Source organism: Nestor notabilis, unplaced genomic scaffold, assembly GCF_000696875.1.
Source record: "Nestor notabilis isolate BGI_N333 unplaced genomic scaffold, ASM69687v1 scaffold4029, whole genome shotgun sequence".
NCBI classification, from domain to species: domain Eukaryota; kingdom Metazoa; phylum Chordata; class Aves; order Psittaciformes; family Psittacidae; genus Nestor; species Nestor notabilis.
Genome location: NW_009944881.1, coordinates 1 through 20,710, shown reverse-complemented (window position 1 = coordinate 20,710; position 20,710 = coordinate 1). Strand labels below are relative to the sequence as shown.

At 45.2% G+C, this 20,710-nt stretch overlaps 1 protein-coding gene across 1 annotated transcript in view; it reads right to left on the bottom strand.

Moving 5' to 3' along the window:
* COL23A1 (collagen, type XXIII, alpha 1) overlaps positions 1-17,106 on the bottom strand; it is a gene marked incomplete at its 5' end in the record, with an annotated part of 50,128 nt that extends 33,022 nt beyond the window's left edge. The window contains 3 exons of the mRNA XM_010022620.1: positions 5,385-5,411; positions 8,919-8,926; positions 17,062-17,106. Of these exons, the coding sequence (XP_010020922.1) occupies positions 5,385-5,411; positions 8,919-8,926; positions 17,062-17,106 (80 nt within the window). The remainder of the gene's footprint in view (positions 1-5,384; positions 5,412-8,918; positions 8,927-17,061) is intronic.
* Positions 17,107-20,710: the final 3,604 nt, after the last annotated feature.

Here is a 20,710-nt window from a genome sequence, read left to right as displayed (position 1 = left end):
CTGCAACCCTCCCAGGCTGCCCAAGCAGGAGCTGGAGATTACTGCATGGATGGAAGCATCATCAAGGCCAATTCCAAGCTACTTCTGCAGTTCTCCTGTGAAAGCTGTTTATTATTAATGCCACGTCTGTTTTTCTGGTGGTGTTGTTTCTAAAATGCCCAAGTGCACGTCTTGGAGCTTTTTGGTAAACTCTGAAGGACCACAATGGGATGGAGGAACTACCACCAGGAACAACAGCCCTGGGCACGTGTTCCTTATTCCTCACACATCAGCCCATCTGCATTCATAATACATTTATGGGTCACACAAAAAGCGGTTGCACAGGCTTTCCCTTGCTCAGTTATCTGCACTGAGATTCGGGACTGCTGAGGGGAGAAACCCCCAAACCCTGTTAGTTAGGGCCAAGCTCTGGAGCTGCGACCAAAGGCACTGCTACAGCGCTCCACTGTGTTGGGGTCCTGTGAGTCAAGGAGCCAACTTCCCTTCTGCATGTGATTCTCCATCCCATCTCCCAGACGTCAGCTCAAAAAAAGACATTTGGCTTCACTTTATGCCTTGGAAATTAATTAAAAGCAGAGTTTATATCCCTTACAAGTCAATTTCCAGCTATCTGTATTACAGTGGATAACTCTGGATTTACAACACTGCAGCCAAAGGAAGATACCAGCTCACTGTGCAGGGCTCCCAGAATAAAGCTTCTGAAGATGCTGAGGTGCTTTGCTCCAACAGCTCCTTAGCTTGAGATAGACTCAACATAAGAACAGGCTGCACAAGAGTATTTCAGTTTTGTCTGAGCAATTATTCCCCAAAGGCATGCCAGCACTGAGCAAAGCCTGTTTTGTGCCTCTCCTCTACCATAAGTCTATTAACTGATTAATCTGGCGTAGCTACTTATCATTAGAAAAGGACACTAATACTCAATATTGAATTGCTTTGAGTAACAAGCTACATTACTTCTAAGCCGGCAGAACTTGGAGCCTTTTCTCCCCACCTTGCCTAAAGGTTCCCATCATTGCAAGCGACTGTCAGGAGCACGCCTGGGCTCTTTCAGGCAACACGAGTGATTTACAAAACTCAAACTTTATACACCAGAGGAACAAAATGAACACCACTCTGCTCAACTAAAAATAGATGCTAATATTCAAAGGAGAATGTATAAAATAGGAAACAACTCTGTTTCATATCATACTTTTTTTGCCTGCAAAGTCTCTTCTCTGCTCTGCTTTTTATTAATGAAGACATGCACATGAAGTAACTCCTCTCATTAATCAACTTCATTTCTTAGGTTTCTTCCCACTTGAAGTGACAGCCCCGCATTCGGGATGTCACGTAGCGGTGTAGCAGGGACCGATTTTAGGGAGGGACGAGTAGCAGAGGCAGATGAAACTCTCAAGAAACAGAGACTTTGGCTTCTAAAGGCCTCTCCAGTAGATGGGAAGAGGGAAGGGAACGGGTTCTGGTGAACCGCAAATGCAGCATCTCAATGGGAAAGAGAAGAAACACGATGTAGGACAGCTGAGGAGTTGGAAGGCAATAAAAACATAAACCCATCCCCACATGGGGCAGGGGAAGGGACAGGGGCAAGGCTGCTAAAAGCACCACCCAACCTTTGCTTCTCCCCTCCATACACCGACTCCATTAAACAGCCACATAACGTGAAGATCCTCCTGCACTGAAAGGTCAGCTGCAAAGCTTGGCTCTTCCATCTGCTCCTCGTTTGCTCTTTTCCCCTCCAGCCCTGCTAACGTAAGCAGCTGAAAGCCCCACTGCATCATCCCTGTGCACGGCCAAGCCCTCTGCTCCTCTCCTGGCTTTATGAGGACAAATGCCCCCCAACACACTGACGCACTGACAGCACGTCAAGTTGATGCGCTGCTTGCCTCGGAAAGCGTGGCTCGACTCAAATCCCAGGGGATCCCAGCCCCAGTGCCTGGATCTGCCCAATAGGAAACATATTTCCATCATTGCAGTGGCTGCACATCTGCTTCTGCTCTGCTCCAGCTCGTGCAAAGCCAAGCTCAAGCTTCAGGGCTTTGGTTTGGGGATGGGTTGGGTGGTCTTTTGGCAGAGGTTAAAGGTGTCATCCAGATTTTCCTCGTCAATCCCATCTAAAAGCTGCTGTCATCTCTTCAGGAAAGCTGGTGATGGGAAGCCACCAGCAGGTCACTGAGCAGGGGGCTGCAGGCACAGCACCACCACCAGGCAGGGTGAACCAAAGGTAGATCAGTTGCTCAGGACCTTGTCTAGAAAATGGTCATTTTCTCACTTGAACTGCTCATTTTGCAGCATTTTTACCACCGATTTTTCCTTAAGACCACTGCATCTCTAGTGAATCAGTAGAGCCCTGTAATCAATCTGTAACTACCAATTAATCTGGGATGTCTGTATAAAGGAATCACTTATCCCGTAGTTTTCAGTCACCGACGCTGCTGGTTCATCCCAGAACACCATCCACGACACACCTACATGTTACTCCAGCCCATCACCACCAGCACAAGGAGCCAGAGGGACGTCTGAGATGGCAAAGGCGTCTGTACGGCAGCACGAACTTACAACTCACCACAGGTATCAAAAAGCTTTTTCCCTTAAGCTGCCCCTGATATCAGAGAGTTCACACTAAACTGTTTATCTGCACAGGCTTTGTCCTGCTGTCAAATCTGGCTGAAATAGGCCAAGTTCAATTGTTACTGGGAAGCGAGGAGAGAAGACAGACTCATGCAGCCCTTCGCTCATAGGAACCTACACTGAAACTCCTGCTGAGGTATATGCCGATATCTGTGCTCAATGGGATATCAAAACCAAGTCAAACAGGGCTGGAAAAGCAACAAACCCCAGTATTCTTTATAGCTGTTATGACAACGTTAGTAGAATATGCCATAGGCCTAAAAATAGAAACCAAATCCTCTCTGGGGTTTAAAAAATAATAATAAACCTACAGAACTTCATAAAGAAGAAACTGTTCCTGCTGTAAAGTTTTATTGTAAGGCACAACCCCCTCCTCTTAAGAAGTTAAGTATCAAAGTATTGAAAGCATCTTATAAAATCCCTTTTCTCTTTGGGCCCCATCTCCAGAGCTCTGGTTCACTTCATCCCTTCAAAGCTTCTACTGCTTGCAGCTTGGTTATACACCAGCAGCTCACAAATAAACTCAAAGCACTGTTAACCAAGACATGTCCATCTATCCCTGACACCAAACACCATTTAATATCCCCTTGCTGCTTCTGCATTTGTACCACATCCACTTCCTGAAACAGCTCAGTTTATTTGATCACCCTGAAGGGAACTGAATTGAATCAATTTGGCTACACAACTGGATGTAATAAAGCCTGTCCATATATAAATATGTATATATATACACACACACATATATATACATAAAATAAAGCCTGTCCATATACTCCTGCTCAAGCCTGCTTTATGTTTAGTTTATAGGACTTTCAAGCCTGCTTTGTGTTTAGTTTCCTCCTCCTTCAGGTACACATATTGCTTTGGAATGCAATTATCACCACCTCCTGATTAAATAAAGCTAATTAGCGTAGCCACAGCCACATGGATGCAGTAATTCAGTGTTTGCTGGGTTTGGCTCAGCCAGTTCTGCAAAGTCAGGAGTAAGACTGCAGGTCCTGGGGGGAAGGAGAGAGGAGGGAAGATCCTTTGGTGACATGAAAGTCATCTTCCCAGTGCGGATGTGGCAGCACCACTGCGAGTCCTGACAGCATCCAGGAGAGCTGGAGCAGCACCAAACTCCGCCAGCAGGAGCTGGGCACGATGCCCATGATGGTCCATCCTAAGGAAAAGTCACTGTTTCCTCTCAGCGTTTCTGGCTTTCAGAGCTTTGCAACTAAACCACACACACAAGCTTTGCCAGAGTAAGACTAACACAGAGAAGAAGGAGACAAACCTGCCATGGGCACTGCTAATCCAGCAGCGGTTAGCCACATCCCGCAGGAGATGAAAGCTGCCCTAGAACTGCTATTAAGAGCCCAACAGGAGCACAGTCTCCCGTCTTAATTCCTAATATATTAAGCTTTTATTCTCAACAGACCACTCGTGCAGGTACCGCCTGAGGGAGACAAACCCCCTGGAAACCAGCAGCCCTGTTCCCTCACAGGCTTCCCCAGCGCTCCCTCATACTCAGCTGAATTTATTCGTATCAACTGATGGAGATCCAAGTACTTTCGTGTTACAGCTGCAACAGCTTGTTCTGCAAAGTTAACCTCTTTCTGGGACTGGTGCCACTGGGGAAATGCTGCTGTCCCCCCCCCAGGGAGGCTCACAGGGATCCAGGGGAAGGAAAACTGAACACAGCTCTATTTCCCTTCCAATCCTCCTCCCTCGAGCTCCATCACACACAAAACCCCAATTGATGATTCTGTGGTTTATGGGTATTCAGAGGGAACCGGACCAGGGCATGAAGTGTCAGAGACAAGGAGTGAGTTTTCCTAACATGATCCTTTGGGGAAATAGAAGAAAAAAGGGGGAAAAAAGGGCATTAACCACAAGAAGGAGCTGGCTAACTGCTTCACTTTATAAATGGAACAGCAGGGCAAATAGCCAAGCAGCTCCTTCTAGAGCATCAGGCAGCACGGACTCACTGCATCCATTCAAACAGCAGAAGCAGAGCTGGAAACGTGCTGTGAGCACGAAGGATCCACACAATGATTTTTACCAAGTCATTACACCAAGTACCTGCACAGGAGTTACTCCTTGACGAGCCATCAAGCCCCTCAGAGCACCACAGCCATCAAGGGCATTAACGGGGACTACAGGAGTTGCTGTTTGGGATCTGCCTAGAACAAGGTCTCCCTCCTCCTGCAGAAGGCAGCTCAGAGCCTTTAACAGCCCCAAGTTACCAGCTTTATTCCTCCCCCAGAAGACACCTCCCTCTACCACAGTAGCATCTCAGTGCTGCCCATGGGCATGGGAAGGGCAGTGATTCCTGAATTACCTTTCCTCCTCGCCTCTGCAAAACCTCTCCTTGCCAACAGGCTCAGCAGGACACCTCTGCTCCCAGGAAAACACTTTGGACATGGGCAAATGAGGAGCTCTCTCAACACCTGAAGCTCTTCCATCAGTGTCCCCAGATTTGGCCATCTACAGCTGTGAGTGGGACAAACCCCAAAGCCTTCACTAACCTTGCAGTACAGTGAACTCTTAGGCAAGAGTGTGAATAACACCATGAGCTCAAGTATTTCACATCCATAAACATTAATGGAGAATATACTCAGGCTCCTCTGTTTTAGGGCTAAATCACTGATCGAGAGGGAGGGGAAAAAAGGGGGGAAAAAGGAACCAAGACAGGCAAAGAAAATCAAGTGTCACGGAAAAGATGGAGAGGACTGCAGAGTAGAAGAGAATTAACATAAAAGGAATAGCAGAGTTACCGGGTAACCATCACGTCCTGACTGCCCCTGTGGTGGGGGAACAAGTGAGATAACAAGTCAGTCAATGCACTGTAGCAGCATGACAACACATAGCAGCAGGCAGGAGATGGGGCCATCAGCCATCTCTCCAGAGACACCTCTCAGGACAATTTTCCTATCAGAAAGGTCATGCCTATGGCATGTTTTGCCCAGATTTCCATCAGCTACTTACCAAGGCTTTTGCCAGCTCACCCCATATCCCTTCTGCCTGTGCTCAGCCCCTGCTGGCCCTGAAGCCATGGATGTGTAGGCTATGCACTAGATCCTGGCCATAGACCTGCTCTGGGATGTGGCACCAAAAGGTATGAGAACACCCAGGAGCTGGGGACAGGCTGGGGAGGTGATGGTACTGCCAAGCCAGCAGCCAGGACAGCCCATCTGCGCAGGAGCAACCACCGAGCTTCAAACTCCTATCCCAGCACTTGACTCAGGGAAGGCTTCCCCCATTTAGATCCATTAGTTTCCTCATGGAGACAGTTGTCCCAGCTCACCTCTAAGCTTTGCTTTAGTTTGCAATGAAAAGCTGATGCTACGGGGAAAGACCTTAAGATGCTACTAACACCTGCAAGATCAGCAGAATAAAACACAACACATTCAGGATATTTCACCTTTTCTGCTCTCGTCCAGGGGGGTCCCAAAGGCGTTTACAGCTCGAGCTGCCATTAAACACGCTGTGAGCTACAGCAGAGGAGCCTGCTGCAAGCCAGATTCCCGGGAAGGAGCTGTTAAGTATTAGCTGGTACACAAGTAGGCAGTAAAGTGTGTATGTGGTACAGCAATGTCATCTGCTACCATAAACACAGGTTATGTCAGCATGCTGTGGATATACAGTCAGATTCATGCATCTCTTATGGCATGAAATAGCTCTGGCAGCCCCTTCCCTACCACGCACAGGGGTTCTCCCTCTTGCTAAGTGCCCCTGCAGCTCTTAATGCCTCCTTCAGCACTACTGATTCAGCCAGAAACAACACTGACTTCAACAACCACCTATTTAACAAATTACAGTCTTGGGATAGTGTACAGGGGGATTTTTATGGAGACGTATGGCACTGGAGCACACACAGATAAATGGGAAACACTTGTAACTCCCAGCCCTCGCTTGCTGGTGAGTTCCCCAGCCAGCATGCTAATACATAAAGTGTTGTTAATATCTGGGACTGTAAATGTTTAATTACAATCTGTGGTAAGTCTACCCTTCAATTGTAGGAATTTCCTACCCAGCATGTGATTTTAATACCCTCCAAAACAGAGGGTTTATAGCACATCTGAGCAGAATACCCCTTACTCACAGACAGGACGATCAATCATCCAACAGCCACAAATCATGTCCCACAAATTCCAATACTTTCATACACACAACTAGCTTATGACAGCCAAAAAATAAAATACCAGAACAACTGCTACTAGGGAACAAGAGAATTGAGGATAGAGTTCTAGCAGAGTGCAATGCTATACATGTAAGATGTAATCGATTCCTTATGGCCAAAATCAAGACACAGAAGAAACTAATAGAGTTAAACACAGTACTGTTGAAATAAAATAATATTGTGGTTCTGTGGGTTCTAGGACTTTTATTATTATATATTATGTTTAAAGAAGTCTCTGGCAAACGCTGCTTATGCTAAAAATGCAGGACTTAAATTAGGCTAAACCAGGAGTTGTCTTTTAAAGATGGGCAAAGGGGAGAGGAGGAAAATAAAGGTCTTGTTTGTGTTAAATGTCCCCTGTGCTCCTTTTGCAATTCAATAGTGCCGTGGGAACCAGGAAATGAAACCAACCAGAGACAAAGAAAAATTAATAGTGCACCATATGTTGCCGATGTCAAATCACATCCAATAAAAGTGAGCAGAGAGCACACGTGAGGAAGCAAAACCCAGCCGGCTGCGTGTGGGCTGGAAACAGCCTCTGAGCAGGAGCAGAACCAAAATGGTTAATAAAGCCATTTAAAATAAGCCAAAGTACTTTAATCAAGAGGAAAACGTCCCTTAAATGATGTATATTTGGGGTTTTAAATAGACTGTGTCCTCTTCACTTGTAACCTGCCACGGGCAATGGGAAGTCACCTCCCGATGGTGCTCCCGCGGAAATTCCCAGGTCAATCACAGAACCACTTTTGTTTGGGTTGGAGAGGCTGCGCTGCAGTCTTTAACATCAGAGTATTTACAGGAAAATGAATTTAGTGACAGGCTACGTTTCTTAACAGCAACTAACAAGAAAAATCCATTTGTCTGCATTTCTGGAGCCAGAGTCCTGGATCTATTGCTAACGTTGGGCACAACTTTTAGAGCGAATTCATTCAGATCTCCTCGAAGGATGACTGAGCCAAAGCTGTTAAATTTTCTCCATTTGCTCCTTCAAAACCTGGCCAAATAATTATTTTGCTTAAATTCCTCTTAAGTCTTTACATTAAAAGATCAACTCGGAATAGAAGCAAAAATGCAAAGGGCTGAAAGCTATTGACTAAACCCAAATGCAGAGCTGCCAACCCAAAAGAACCAAAGTCATGGCACTGTGAAAGCCCCCCGTGCTTCGTGTGCCTTCCCTTGTCACCTTTTGGATTTTAGTGCGATTTCAGAACTGGAAATTAATTAGCCCAGGCATAGTCAGCAAATCTGTGTTTCCTGAAATGATCCCTTTCAACCCAGCGAGGCTCTATAGGAAGAGAATGACATGAAGAAACATCTTAGTGCAATGACGGTGAAGGAAACGTGGCTGCAAACAGCCTGCACCTCTCCTCGTCCTCTGGGGGACGGAAGGTAGAAAACCAGAAGCACCTAATGTGCATAACTTCATTTTTAACAATCTCTCAGCAACTCAGAGGGCACAAATGAAACTCTGCCGTCTCGCTCCAAAACCAGCAGGAGATCATCAGATTTGGACGTGGTGGTGGCACAACCAAAGGCATGGCTGAACATTTGGAAGAAGGAGTTGACACATTTTCAATGATTACCCTTTCGAACAACAAATTCCCCATAAATTCTCTGGTTGCATTGGCTGGAATGCTCGTTATTCCCCCCAAGACTTCAAAGAGAAGCAAGCAAGCTATGGCTTTCCCTCTAGTCCCCCTTGTGAGCCTACTGAACCCAAATTAAATGATGGAAACACAACAGATAAGAAAAGCAAGACAGAGCTGTAGGACCAATAAACCCCCTAACGTTAAAATATTAGTACAGCACTTTCTGCTAAATGGAAGCAAGTTAAAGAACTCTTTAAAGGGAAAACTCTTTTAACTGAGTATTTTCTGGGTTTAAGATTACCGGAAGTCCCTCGGGGCAGCAAGTGAAACATTTTAAACCTCCCCCCCCCCACTTTATTTGTCTACAAATGTGAACAAAACAGCATCAGAAAGCCCAGCAGCATCTGGTACCAATTTTGCTTCCTGACACACCTCTACCAAATTATGCTGTGCTTTTGCAACGACACGGAAAGGCTGGGTAAGGGTGGAAGGGGAAGCCTTAACTTTGTTGATCCAACAGTAAAATCCACGATACTTACTGCAGGTCCTGGAAAACAAAAGAAGAAACAAAGAAAACAAAAGTCACTTCATTACAATGAAAATGCATAACCTGGTAACAGCACAAAGCAGGAATCAAAATTAGAACAGTTCAGTACTTTTCAGTTCAATTCCAATGGAATGACTTCCCACATACACTTAAACACCATCTGCATCCTCCCATTGTGGGACCATCTCACCCACGCTACTGGCACAGCAGTACTTACAAGGGGTATAAAACCACTCTGTTCCCTAGTGTGACTCTGTTCCCTTTCCCCACATGAAACCTTGGGCATGTCACAAGGCATCACCCATGTTCAGAGACTGAGGCTTCATGTGCAGCCACACAGCAGTGCCAGCAAGAAGCAGACACAGCTGGAATTTTATGAGCAAAAAGTGCATTTTCCCCATGGAGCTTACTCTTCAGTTTACACAAGGGAAGCTGGAAATACACTTGCAAAAGCCAAAGGAGCAGTGCAGTGCAGAGCACCCAGCAAGGATGTTGCTACAGCTGCCACAGATCCCAAACATCACTGTCATTTGGTCCCCATCCCTCCCTGACCTCAAAACAGGTCACACAACCCCACAGTCCTGTGTCACCTCCACTTGGCCCCTGCTATGCTCGGAGGCAGACGGTGGGCTCAAGCATATTGCCCAGGGAATAATCCATCACATCTACAACAGGCTTTGGGTACCGGTGCCACAGTTTGAAACCGTGATTAATAGAAGTAATAAATATAGTAAATCCCCCCGTATTCCCCTGTGGTGCAGGGATCTTCACCGCCTGGCACTCGGATTTCTGCAGCGTTCCCACTGCTCACCCAGGCTGGTGCTGCAGAGGTGAACGCTGAGCCCCTAATCTAATGCAATCCACATTTCACTCCCGTTTGCGAGGCAGCCTATAGCTCTCTGTTTAGGGCTTTTTCATGCTCCATTTCCTGCCTGATCAAAACCAGAAACTAATCACAATTAAAAAAGAAAAAATGTGGGAAAAATTAGAATGGGGAGGGGGGAATAAATATCAGCTTGGTTCATGTTGTATTATTCAAGAATATAAACCAAGAAGCATATTTCAAGCTAATGCCTTTTTGAGGTTTTCGAGATTTGTTTAAAAATTAAGACATTGAAAAGTTGAATAACAAAACCCAAGAAAAGCCTAAGAATAAGGACTGAAAGCAAGAAGCAAGTAACAACAGGCAGCGCCTGCTGCCAAGAATTAGCCCATTAACCTGCCTTTGTCAGCTTAACGCGGTCAGCTCTGCGCACCATGGCCAAGCACCCGGCCAGCATGCAGGGGAGGAGACAACCTCCAAATCTCCTTCCATGCCCAGAAGCCTGTTTTCTTTAGCACTAAAATTCACACGGGCTCTTAGCTTGCTTTCTTGGGTTTAATTTCTTATGAATACAGAAGTTGGTGGCTCTACGCCAATTTATTAACTGAGAATCATAAACCTGATTTATTAACTCACTTATGCCAAGCCACCCACAAAACCCCTTCTGTAGAAAAGTCAAAACTAAGTCTCAAATAAGAAATGGGCAGGAAATTATTTTAATATGGGATTTCAATCATATACCAATTATAATCTCCTTGGAATTCGTTGCCTTTTCCTATTCTCAGCTACTGTTTTTCTTCCAACAAGTGCAGACAAGTGCTCTTTTAAAACACTTTCCTCTCAAACGCAGAAATCAAAGTTGGAGGGTGCATGTGTGTGGCTGTATATGCAACACAGGATGCTCTCCATTCGCATCGGTGGAGTTATGCTCATCTTTAGCTGTGTTATTGGCCAAACAGGGCTAAAGATATCTTCATCAAGGCATAAAGTTAAATCCATTGAATTAATCTTTCCTCCTCCCAAGCACAACATGACTTTCTGGCTCGCTGAACATGTTTTTTTCACAAGCCAAGCCACGAGACACTTGTTTCCTATGGAAGAAAGTCAAAGATTTTGCAAGCCAATGCTAAATCCCAAAGTTAATCACGTATCTAGGGGCTGCCCCCACCCAGCCATCTCCTTGATGCGGGCACATTGCACAAGAGACGTGCTCTTCTCAGAGAAATTTGCCAGAATTTACTGCTAATAATTTTGACCAGTGAGAATCAGTTTGGGAGCTTGAAAGGAAGAATGAAACCGCTTGGAAATTCTTATGACAATGAGTAAAAGTTGGAAACAGCCTGCATGTATTTAAAACTCTTCAACAAATTAACTTGGGGGCTTATTTCAGAAGGAAGAGAAGAAAGGCAAAATAACCTGCTAATGCAGAGGTTTTGCTCTATGATTGATTTGCTCTAAACAAGGGAAATGTGCTGTGCTTTTCCCTGACCTGCAGCATAAATCACTGCTCTACTGCTATGAGTGAACCTCGTACCTGAATCTTCAAAGGCACGGAGATATTTAGAAACACCAAGAGATTCCAGTTGTGCTAGTAGGAGGTGAAAATCAAAACTCATTACAAATAAATGACCCAGATTTCCTCATTGACTAACTAATGTTATTTCATACGTCCAAAGACCTAGCGGGTCACAGCAGCATCATCCCCAGCAGCACACAAACATACGGGAAATGACAGGTCACAGTCATCTATTACCAAGTATTTTTGCAGCTTGGGAATTTTGGAATAAGCTACCATTTCTCTTTAGTCTGCAAATCATTTATCATGCAAGCTTGCCAAGACAGGAGAGAGCACGGCCAGGCAGAAGAAACAAAACCAGCCAGGCACTTCTAACAGCACAGCAAAAGTCAGAGGGGACTTGGCTGCTGCCCTTAATGGGGAAAGGATCCATCCCTAAGGTAACTACAGATATCTGTGGCCAGCTGAAGCCTTAGAAAACTGATGATTTAAAAACCATATGTATATATACACGTACACAATATGTGCATACATACAGTTATTAATCCGTGATGCTATAAGGGGAGTAACATGGTCAGTAAGGAAGGAGGACAACTGCTACAGTCATAGGAAGTTGCAGATATTGGTTCTACATTGGTCTGAAAAGGGGTATTTGTCACTAAGGGCTGACCTTAATAATCCCAGTGTGTGCCTCAGCACTGCTGTGCACAGGGAACACTCTCTCCTAGCAGAGAGGCTCATTATTGAGAGCAAATATGGGACAGATTAGCTTTTTTGCCTCTGAAGTTCAGTAGAAGCCAAAGCAGTCGTGGGTATGAGGGCACAGATGTGCAACACGTCATGAGAAATACAGGGAGCAATGAAAATCCCCAAATAAATACAAAGTTCTGCCTGATTTACCCACATATACACACACTTACTGAAGAGCTACGACTGTATATTTACACAGTCTCACGGCTAAGGGGTTTGGAAGGGTCTTAAATGCATAAAATACAGGGTTTGAGTACGTGCGGGGCTGGAAGAGCAATACCATTTCTCTGCATAGAAATTGCTTTGCTTTTGTTCCTTAAAAAGAGCTTTAGATTCTTCCCTGTTCCAAATTGGGGTATTTCTGAAAACAGAATAGCTGTAAGAGTAAAACCAAAACCATGCAAGCAAACAAAGCAAACCCAAAGCCAACCAAAACCCAAACACACCCCACAAAAAGCCCTCTTAGAAGCCAAACTTGGTTAGAAATCCAAACTAAAGAAACAGTTGTAGCGTAATGTAAGTTTGGAAATGAACAGCAGCGGGGTGGGGCAGAGGACTTTAATCCCACTTCAACCACCTCAAAACCTTTCCCCTACAAGTGTTTTTGAAATGGAAAAATTTTGCAAACAGGTTTTTTTCTGCCAGAATGAGCAATTTTGACAGGTCAACATTTTCCAGTGAAATCAACAAAAAATGCCCTTCTGGGACTACCTGCGTGGGTGATTTTGTGCCTAAAACATCCAATGTTTATTCCCTTCTGCTGATGCAAACATGTGCTACCCAACACTGCAGCCATCACCTTTGGGTGTCTGTATTCAGAACCAGCTCTTCCTCTCATGAGGAGAGCAGAGACATACCCAGAGACTTCCCAAACTTAACATTTCAGGTGTATTTATTCCTGCTTCCTGCCTTGAGGGATTTTGAGGTTCAGATCAGTGTTTGGATCAATCTTCAAGCCAGGGGAAGAAAGTAGCATGTTGTTATGGCAGATACGAGCATCATCTCCCACCATCTAGTTGTGCAGAGACTTTGAACCAATACTTTAACTAAATGCCCAAATCCTGGATCCATTCATCCACCCTTCAGGAACACCCTGGTATGGATGGATCTTGGAAAACAAACAAACATAAAACCCTGGGCGGGCTGCATGACTGTACCCCATCCTGCTCACCCAGCACCAGCTGGAAGCAAGAGGGGAAGCAAAACCTCCCAGGTTCCCTGCTAAAATCAGTGCTATTTCACAGATGCTCACTCCAGCAGTTGAACTGTGTCCTCACTGGGACACATCATGTTGAATAAATAAGCTAACATGACATCACCCATGATTTTGCCTTTGGCACGGGGAGGGAACTGTATCTGAGACGTGCAGGCTGGCTGTCAGGACCAACCACAACTGCTAGTGCTCCAAAACCTTCCACCTCGTGCTCAGAGAAGGCTGCAAATCCCACATAAGGTTGTATCAAAATGTAGTTTTCGTTTTATACACCAACTGCTCACAGTGGGTCTGCAAGGCTGTGCTTGTTTTCCAGTTGTGCAAGAAACCACTGATGCTCATGAGCAGGAATACGGATGACGGGACTTGTGCGTTGATCCTGGTAGGAAGGGATGGAGCTTGGACTGGACTGAAGAGAGCCCAGTGAGTGACAGCTCTCCAAGGATGCTGCTGGTGTAGATTTCCTCACCTCATGATAGCAACAGCAGAATAAGTTGGTTCTTTAAAGTAATTTCTTCCACGCTGATGGCACTCAGGTGACTGTCACTGCACTGATTCAACCCCTGTGACCACCTCTAGGACACGTGTCCTGTTGTTTCCCTGTCGCAGGAGGCGATGCCCATGGGGCCAGATAATGACAGGAGTAAATAAAACGAGTTGGACAGAGCTGTTTGGCTCAGTTACTCCTTGGTTTGTTTAGCTGGGCTGATAGCAGCAGAAATGCTCCCCCAGGTACCTGGCCTGAGCTCAGGGAAGAGATGCCTGTGACATTTATGCCACCATGGGAAGCCCAAGGAAAGGCTGGAGTTTGGAGCAGCTCTCCCTGCCCACAGGTTCTCCGTGGAGGGGGAAACCTTGCTGTATTCATCCTTCTCTACAACAAAATCAACCAAGCCAAGCCCCAATGGGACCCACCGCCTGGCCTCAGCAGCTCCCTGGGGAGGATCAGGAAGCAGCAATGGTGGTTGACCCTCACATTTTAGCAAGTGCTTTTCAAAGCACATACAGCCAGGCTTGCCTTATTTCCAAATGGCCTGAATAGTTGCTTTTTTCCCCTAGAAATGGTTTAAAATGAATCTTATTGTACGGTGTCTTTCTATGGCAGAGAGCTGTTGTCCCTGTAGGCTTTCAGGATGATGAATTCTTAGTTTAGAGAAACAGAGCTGTTGGATTAATCTTTTCTTTATCTGAATTCATCACAGCAGAAGAAAAAATGGTAAAATTCAGGCTTGGTTTAAATCAAGAGGAGGATGCAATTTAAAAGGCACAGAATGATCTCTTAAAAGCTTCTCTGCTTGTTTCTAAGAGATTGCTATTGAAAGTTTCAATATGAATCAGAACAAAGTTTTTCAACATGATCATTTCAACAACTGCCAGAAAAAACGCTCCCCTTGGCAGGGTTGAGACCAGCACTGAGCCTTCTGGCTCTGTAACAGCATTTGTCTGGAGGCTGTAAAGCAATAACCACACAGAGTCCCTGGGGATGGACACTATCGTGCTACACAAACAAAGTTTTATTCACGTTTATCAGCTGTAGCGAAGGAACAAGGACCTGGTTTATGTGTGGTCAGATCCTCAAACAAATATAGGAATATATATTTGAACTATCTGAGAAAATAAACATCTGGCAGCTCGGCCAAAACCAATATACAGAGGGATGTCTGCTCTCCATGTTCCTATCTACAGCGCAGCAGAGCAATCCGTGGGGCTGCAGTGCACTAGATGGATTTAACTGATGTGCCCCATTGGGAGTGTGTGTGTGTGCACTTTATGTCTGCTGCAGTGTCCTCAATTTTCCTCCATGGTTACAGGAAAGTTCAAAAAGATCATCAGTTGTTATTAATGACTTTTTTCCTTCTTATTTTATAATGCTTGGGCCTGCATCGATTCCCTGGCAGCCTTCCCCTTCATCAGAGGGATGCTCAAGTGGCACTTGATGTGCTACAGCACAAGACCAAACATTGCTTTGCAGAAGCTCTTGTATGAAATAGGGAGAAAGGAGCGAAGGGTAAGGGCATGCTCAAGCTCAGTGCTACCTCCCAAACTTTTGTATGGACTAGAGACACATCCTGGACAATAAATGCCTGCATATAAATCCCAAATTCCTTGGCTGGCCTCACCAGCTGCCCTTAGATGAATGCTGAACTCCACTGTGCTCCTTAACGCCCTCAGAGATACTTAAGAGACAACAAACAAAAGAAAATCAAAGCTACCTGATGGCTATTCCTACAGCCCAGCTGCTAGTGAAAGGGGGCTTAATGAAGCTAGCTGGGAATCTGTTAGCACCCCAAGTGCAGTATCCGTCCCTTGGCCATGAGTAATTCCTGATGCTTCAGGAGCAAAAGTATCTCAGAACACACATAATGCGCTGTGAAATACCATCAGTGGAAGAGAGAAGGGAAAGGGCTGCCTTCCACAGGGATCGGCCTGTGGTCCACAGCACAAACCCCCCTGCTCTCCCCAGAGTTAGAAGCATTGTTTAGAATAGTGGTGATCAGAAAGCTACGGTGCCCTTTGAAAACCCAGCCGTGTATTTGCTATAGTGACAGCAGGAAACAGCCTCCTTGGTAAGTAAAGATCTACCCGGACCCCATCCATTCTCCCAAGGGAAAGGGCTGCCTTCCACAGGGATCAGCCTTCCACAGGGATCAGCCTGTGGTCCACAGCACAAACCCCCCTGATCTCCCCAGAGTTAGAAGCATTGTTTAGAATAGTGGTGATCAGAAAGCTACGGTGCCCTTTGAAAACCCAGCCGTGTATTTGCTATAGTGACAGCAGGAAACAGCCTCCTTGGTAAGTAAAGATCTACCCGGACCCCATCCATTCTCCCAACATTCAAGAACTCAAGATCCAAGGAGCGTAAAGTTTCATCTGCTGCTTCCCACCACGCAGAGGCAGCTGCAGAATTGTGTGGCTTTCTAGGTACATTCCTGCCTGATTTCCTTAGAAAGAGCAGTGCCGACCACATCTCTCCCCTCTCCAACAGCACTTCAGCCCTAACAGCAGAATGTAAACAGCACTTCTGCCCAGCTGAAATGGGATCTGTGCTTTCTCATTTCACAAGACAGGAAAAACAACAAAACCACCAGATACCAAAATGAGAGAGGCATAAAATTAAACAGCTCAAATAAAGATTCCCACTGAGGTCAGTCTGTGGTTTCACCCAGTTTGAGGGCACATTGAGCGCTCATGGGATGTGCCTAAGGCTGGTGGCTGAGGTTTGGTTATCCCCAACTCTGAAGTGCAGTCGCCATCCATCACACACATGGGACCATCAGGCAATACATGAGCACATTCACATAGAATCATAGATTAATTAGGGTTGGAAAGGACCTTAAGATCATCCAGTTCCAACCCCCCTGCCATGAGCAGGGACACCACACACTAAACTATGTCACCCAAGGCTCTGTCCAGCCTGGCCTTGAACACCTCCAGGGTTGGAGCATTCACAACTTCCTTGGGCAACCTATTCCAGTGCCTCACATGCAGGGAACAAGACAGATCAAGCATGGCTGAGGGGTTTCTATGTTTGCGTGCTAATTCAACAGCCCCACTTCACTGTTGGATGAGATAACATGGGTCTGAATGCTACAAGGGAACAACAGAAGGATGGATAAAATATGAAGCATCAGTGAATGTGTTGAGTTGGATTCTTTTCCTTATTTTGTTTTTTGCTATAAAACCCTCTGTATCCATCACGCAGGGCTGTGGGAAGCCCCCACTCCGCAGCCCATTAGATGAAGGTGACCAGCATCACTACCAAAAGGCTCCCATACAGCCCACAGACACCCCTGGGGTACCCAGCATCGTTACTGGGGCAGGGTGATGCTTACCGGGTTCTCCGCGCCGACCGGGCTTCCCTCGCCTCCCTGGAGGGCCTGTGGAAAGCAGAGAGCAGAGGGTTAGTGATGCCCCACGGGAGGTGACCCACCACATGTCCTTTCCTTAGGATTCAGACCACCTTGTGTCTTCCACCCTTTCCCAATTCCCCAAAATAGTAGTCTGCACATTTAAGTACCACTTTCATTCTCCACAAAACATGTCATTTTGGTGGAAAAGCTGAGGCCAGGCTCCTAAACAGGTTTTGAAGTTATTGGTGTTGCCCACATAGTAAAGGAAACCAGGTACTAAATCCTCCAAAATTCCAGAAAACCCTTTGCAGAATGGCTGGCAGTCCATGAATGCTGCAAACAGCTCTTACAGTCTTGCAAATCACAGCATTTAAAGTATTAAAATGAGGAACAGAAACATTTTGCTACCAGTCATTGAGTCAGAAAAGGTTTCTGTGTAGACTGCTAACACAGCCAAGATCTGATCATATATTTATAGTCTCAGATATAAAACCTGCTCGTATTCCTGCCTTTCTGGGTAGCAATGGCTAAGTGATCGACAGAAGACCACCAATGACAAAATACACTCAATGAAGAAGAAAAGAGCACTCAAACAATAAACACGGATGCAGAACACTGCTTCAGCACACGTAGAGCATCCTTGTCCCCAACAAAGCCATAACACCATGTCCTTCATTCTGTTAGCTGAAGTGATGTAGCCTTTCTGCCACTTTATAGCCTTCTGCAGCAGGTCAGCCAGCTCCAGAGGAGCGTTTGCTGGGTGACAGCAATGCTAACAATAAAAAGCAAGAGCTCACTTTTTATCTGTGAAACTACAACTGCTCCCTCTCCTTTCTACTGCCTTTTCTTTTTTAAAGGCTTTAGGGGAAAAGGATGATAAACCAAGTGCATTAAATATTTCAGCACTCCTATCAAACTTTCCCCTGCTGCACAAACATTTCTGTGCCCAAACATGTAATTGCATCTCCAGCCATGCCTGGAGATCTCCTCTTTCCTACTGTACAGCGCTGCCTCTCACCAGCCCATCTACAGGTCTTGAGCTCCAAGCCTCACTTGCTCCTCTCCCTATGGGGTTGGCAACATTTATTCCCTCTAACCTCAATTCAAGCTACTCCAGAGAGAAACCACACCACTGATGAAGCTCCCTGGAAACCAGACTGAGCAATTAAAGCTTATCTACCTGTGCCACCCCTCTTGGCTAATTGTAGTCGTCTGACCTCCGGGCAGAGCCTGAGACTCAGCAGGCTTCAGCATCGGGGTGCAGGGGGCTGCTTTAGACACCAGCCTTGCCTAATCCTCTGGTGTCTTTTGATGGACTTCTCCTGGATGTGTTCAATGTAGAGTGATGATTTTGCTTTACCTCTTCTGCTAGCAGTGGTGAGAAAGCAGAGGGTTTCTTAGGGAGGAAGAAATGTCCTAATGAAGGTGTAGGAGAGGGAGGCCAAGTTTTTAACCAAGTGACTAATGAGCTGGTAGCGATGCTGTTAGGCAATCTAGAGGAGGGCTGGTGTCAAAGGGCGAATGCACAGAGCTCCCACATAAAGCTCAGGCTGGAGCTTTTCAAGTAAGAATGTGAGAAACTAAAGATTCTGTATAAAAAGGAATTTAATACTGATATTTATTTTTTTAAATTTAAAGGATTTCTTAATATTTCACACCAAAAGGGAAAAACTGCCTATTGCCTACACTGGAAGAGGTTGCCCACAGCAGTTGTGTATGTCCCATCCCTGGACACATTCAAGGTCAGTTTGGATAGGGCTTTAAGCAACATCATCTAGTTGAATATGCCCCTGCTCACGGAAGGGGATCTGGACTAGATGAGCTTTCGAGGTTTCCTTCCAACCCAAACCATTCCATGATTCTATTTTAATCCTTTGCCTGCAGTCTTCAGTGGTGCAGCACACGGAATTACAGCACTCTTGTGGCAACTATGAGGTAAATCAAAGTTGAGAGAGAAAAGAAATCACTAAAATCCCTTGTCATCCATTTTATTTGCTGTTTTTATCTGAAAGCAATTTGATCAAAAGAAAAAAAGTAGTATTTTGGAAACAACATCTCGAATCCTGCTGCCATTCAGCAGCTGGAAATGAAAATGTCTCTGGGGAGAGAAAACTCTAGTGGGTGTGGATTCAAAGGAAGAACTTCACACCCAGTATCCACTTTGGGCACGGCTTGCACGTCACGGTCCTGCGACGCAGATGTGGGTGAGCAGGACAGAGACCTGGCTCCTCGCAGCTAAAGGACAGCATGCAGGAGTAACCCAGGAGCTGTTAACACCATCTGCAACCTTGTCCTGTGCAGATGTGGTTAAGCCCATGATCTGCACAATTGGAAATTATTATTTTAGCAATTTCTAGCCCATGTTAACTTTGGATACTGCTAAAAGAGCCAGGCATAAAGTGAATCCATATTACACCTCTGGTTTCCAACCCTTTTCCAACTACAAAGGAAATTAAGGAGGCCTGGGAATTTGTTTGAAGATAAATGTTCAACTGTAAATTGTTATCTAATGACTCCATCTCCTAAAACCTTGCGGTTTGATGCTTTTTCAATATAATTAAGATTTATGTTGCATTAATGTCAATTGAGTAATAGCTGAACCTTTTCTTCTAACCGTGCCAGCTCTGCTGTATCAGTTCTGGGAGTTCTTTATTTACATTGTTATGGAAGGCAGTTTTGGAGGGGAGAATGAATACAAAGCATAAACCAGTCTGTTTTTAAACAACTTGTCACGTTCAAGCTAAACAGCCTTAATCCAGGGCATAATGTGCAGTTTGTGACAACACCGTAAGCTTTCCAGTAAGATGATAGATTTAGTAACCCAAAGACAAAGGAGGAGAATGAAATAGATTGCTGTTTGGAAACATTATGAGGAAGAGCTGATGGGTGAACCTAAAGAATAGCTACTTAGAAACAAGGTAAAAAGTTCATAGTAAATAGACTGGTTTGACTTCAGTGGCTGCTACCCAGAACAGCTATGTCACCTACTGTGGGCGAACAAATGAAACACTAAAAATCAACATCACTTTACAGTTCACATTAAATATAGTCAAAACCCAAACCCGTGTACTTGTCCACAATGCAGTAAGTTACCCTTGTTTCAATTAATTTACCCATTGCAAATTGAGTAACTGCAAATCAGGCTGCTTGGTGAACACCACAATCCATCAATATCAGGAAAACAGGTCTATAGCACTACGTGTCATGTACTTAACATCATCTTACCCCTCGTAATTAAATCAAATATGGTCCTTAACTCATGTTCCCTGGGAAGCTATAGCACTGCCTCCTGTCCCTTCAGCTTGATGGGCAGATGGCTGCCTGCCTTACTGTTGGGCAGAAGAATCAGTGTTCATCAATGATAAAGTGAGTTTAAAATGCCAGCAAGAAAGAGTGCCTGATACCACAGCCCAGCAAAACCTCACTGAAGATAGCCAATGCTTTTTAAACGTTAAGCCAGTGAAGCACATTTTTATCCAAGAGCTTATGGCATCAGGCTTGTGTTTTCTTTTCACTTACACTTCTACACATCACCCTTTTCCACTGAGAACACAGACACAGACATATTAACCATAAACCTCTTTCTTCAAGCTGAGGCTCTCAAGGACTTATTTTTTTATATGTTGATACA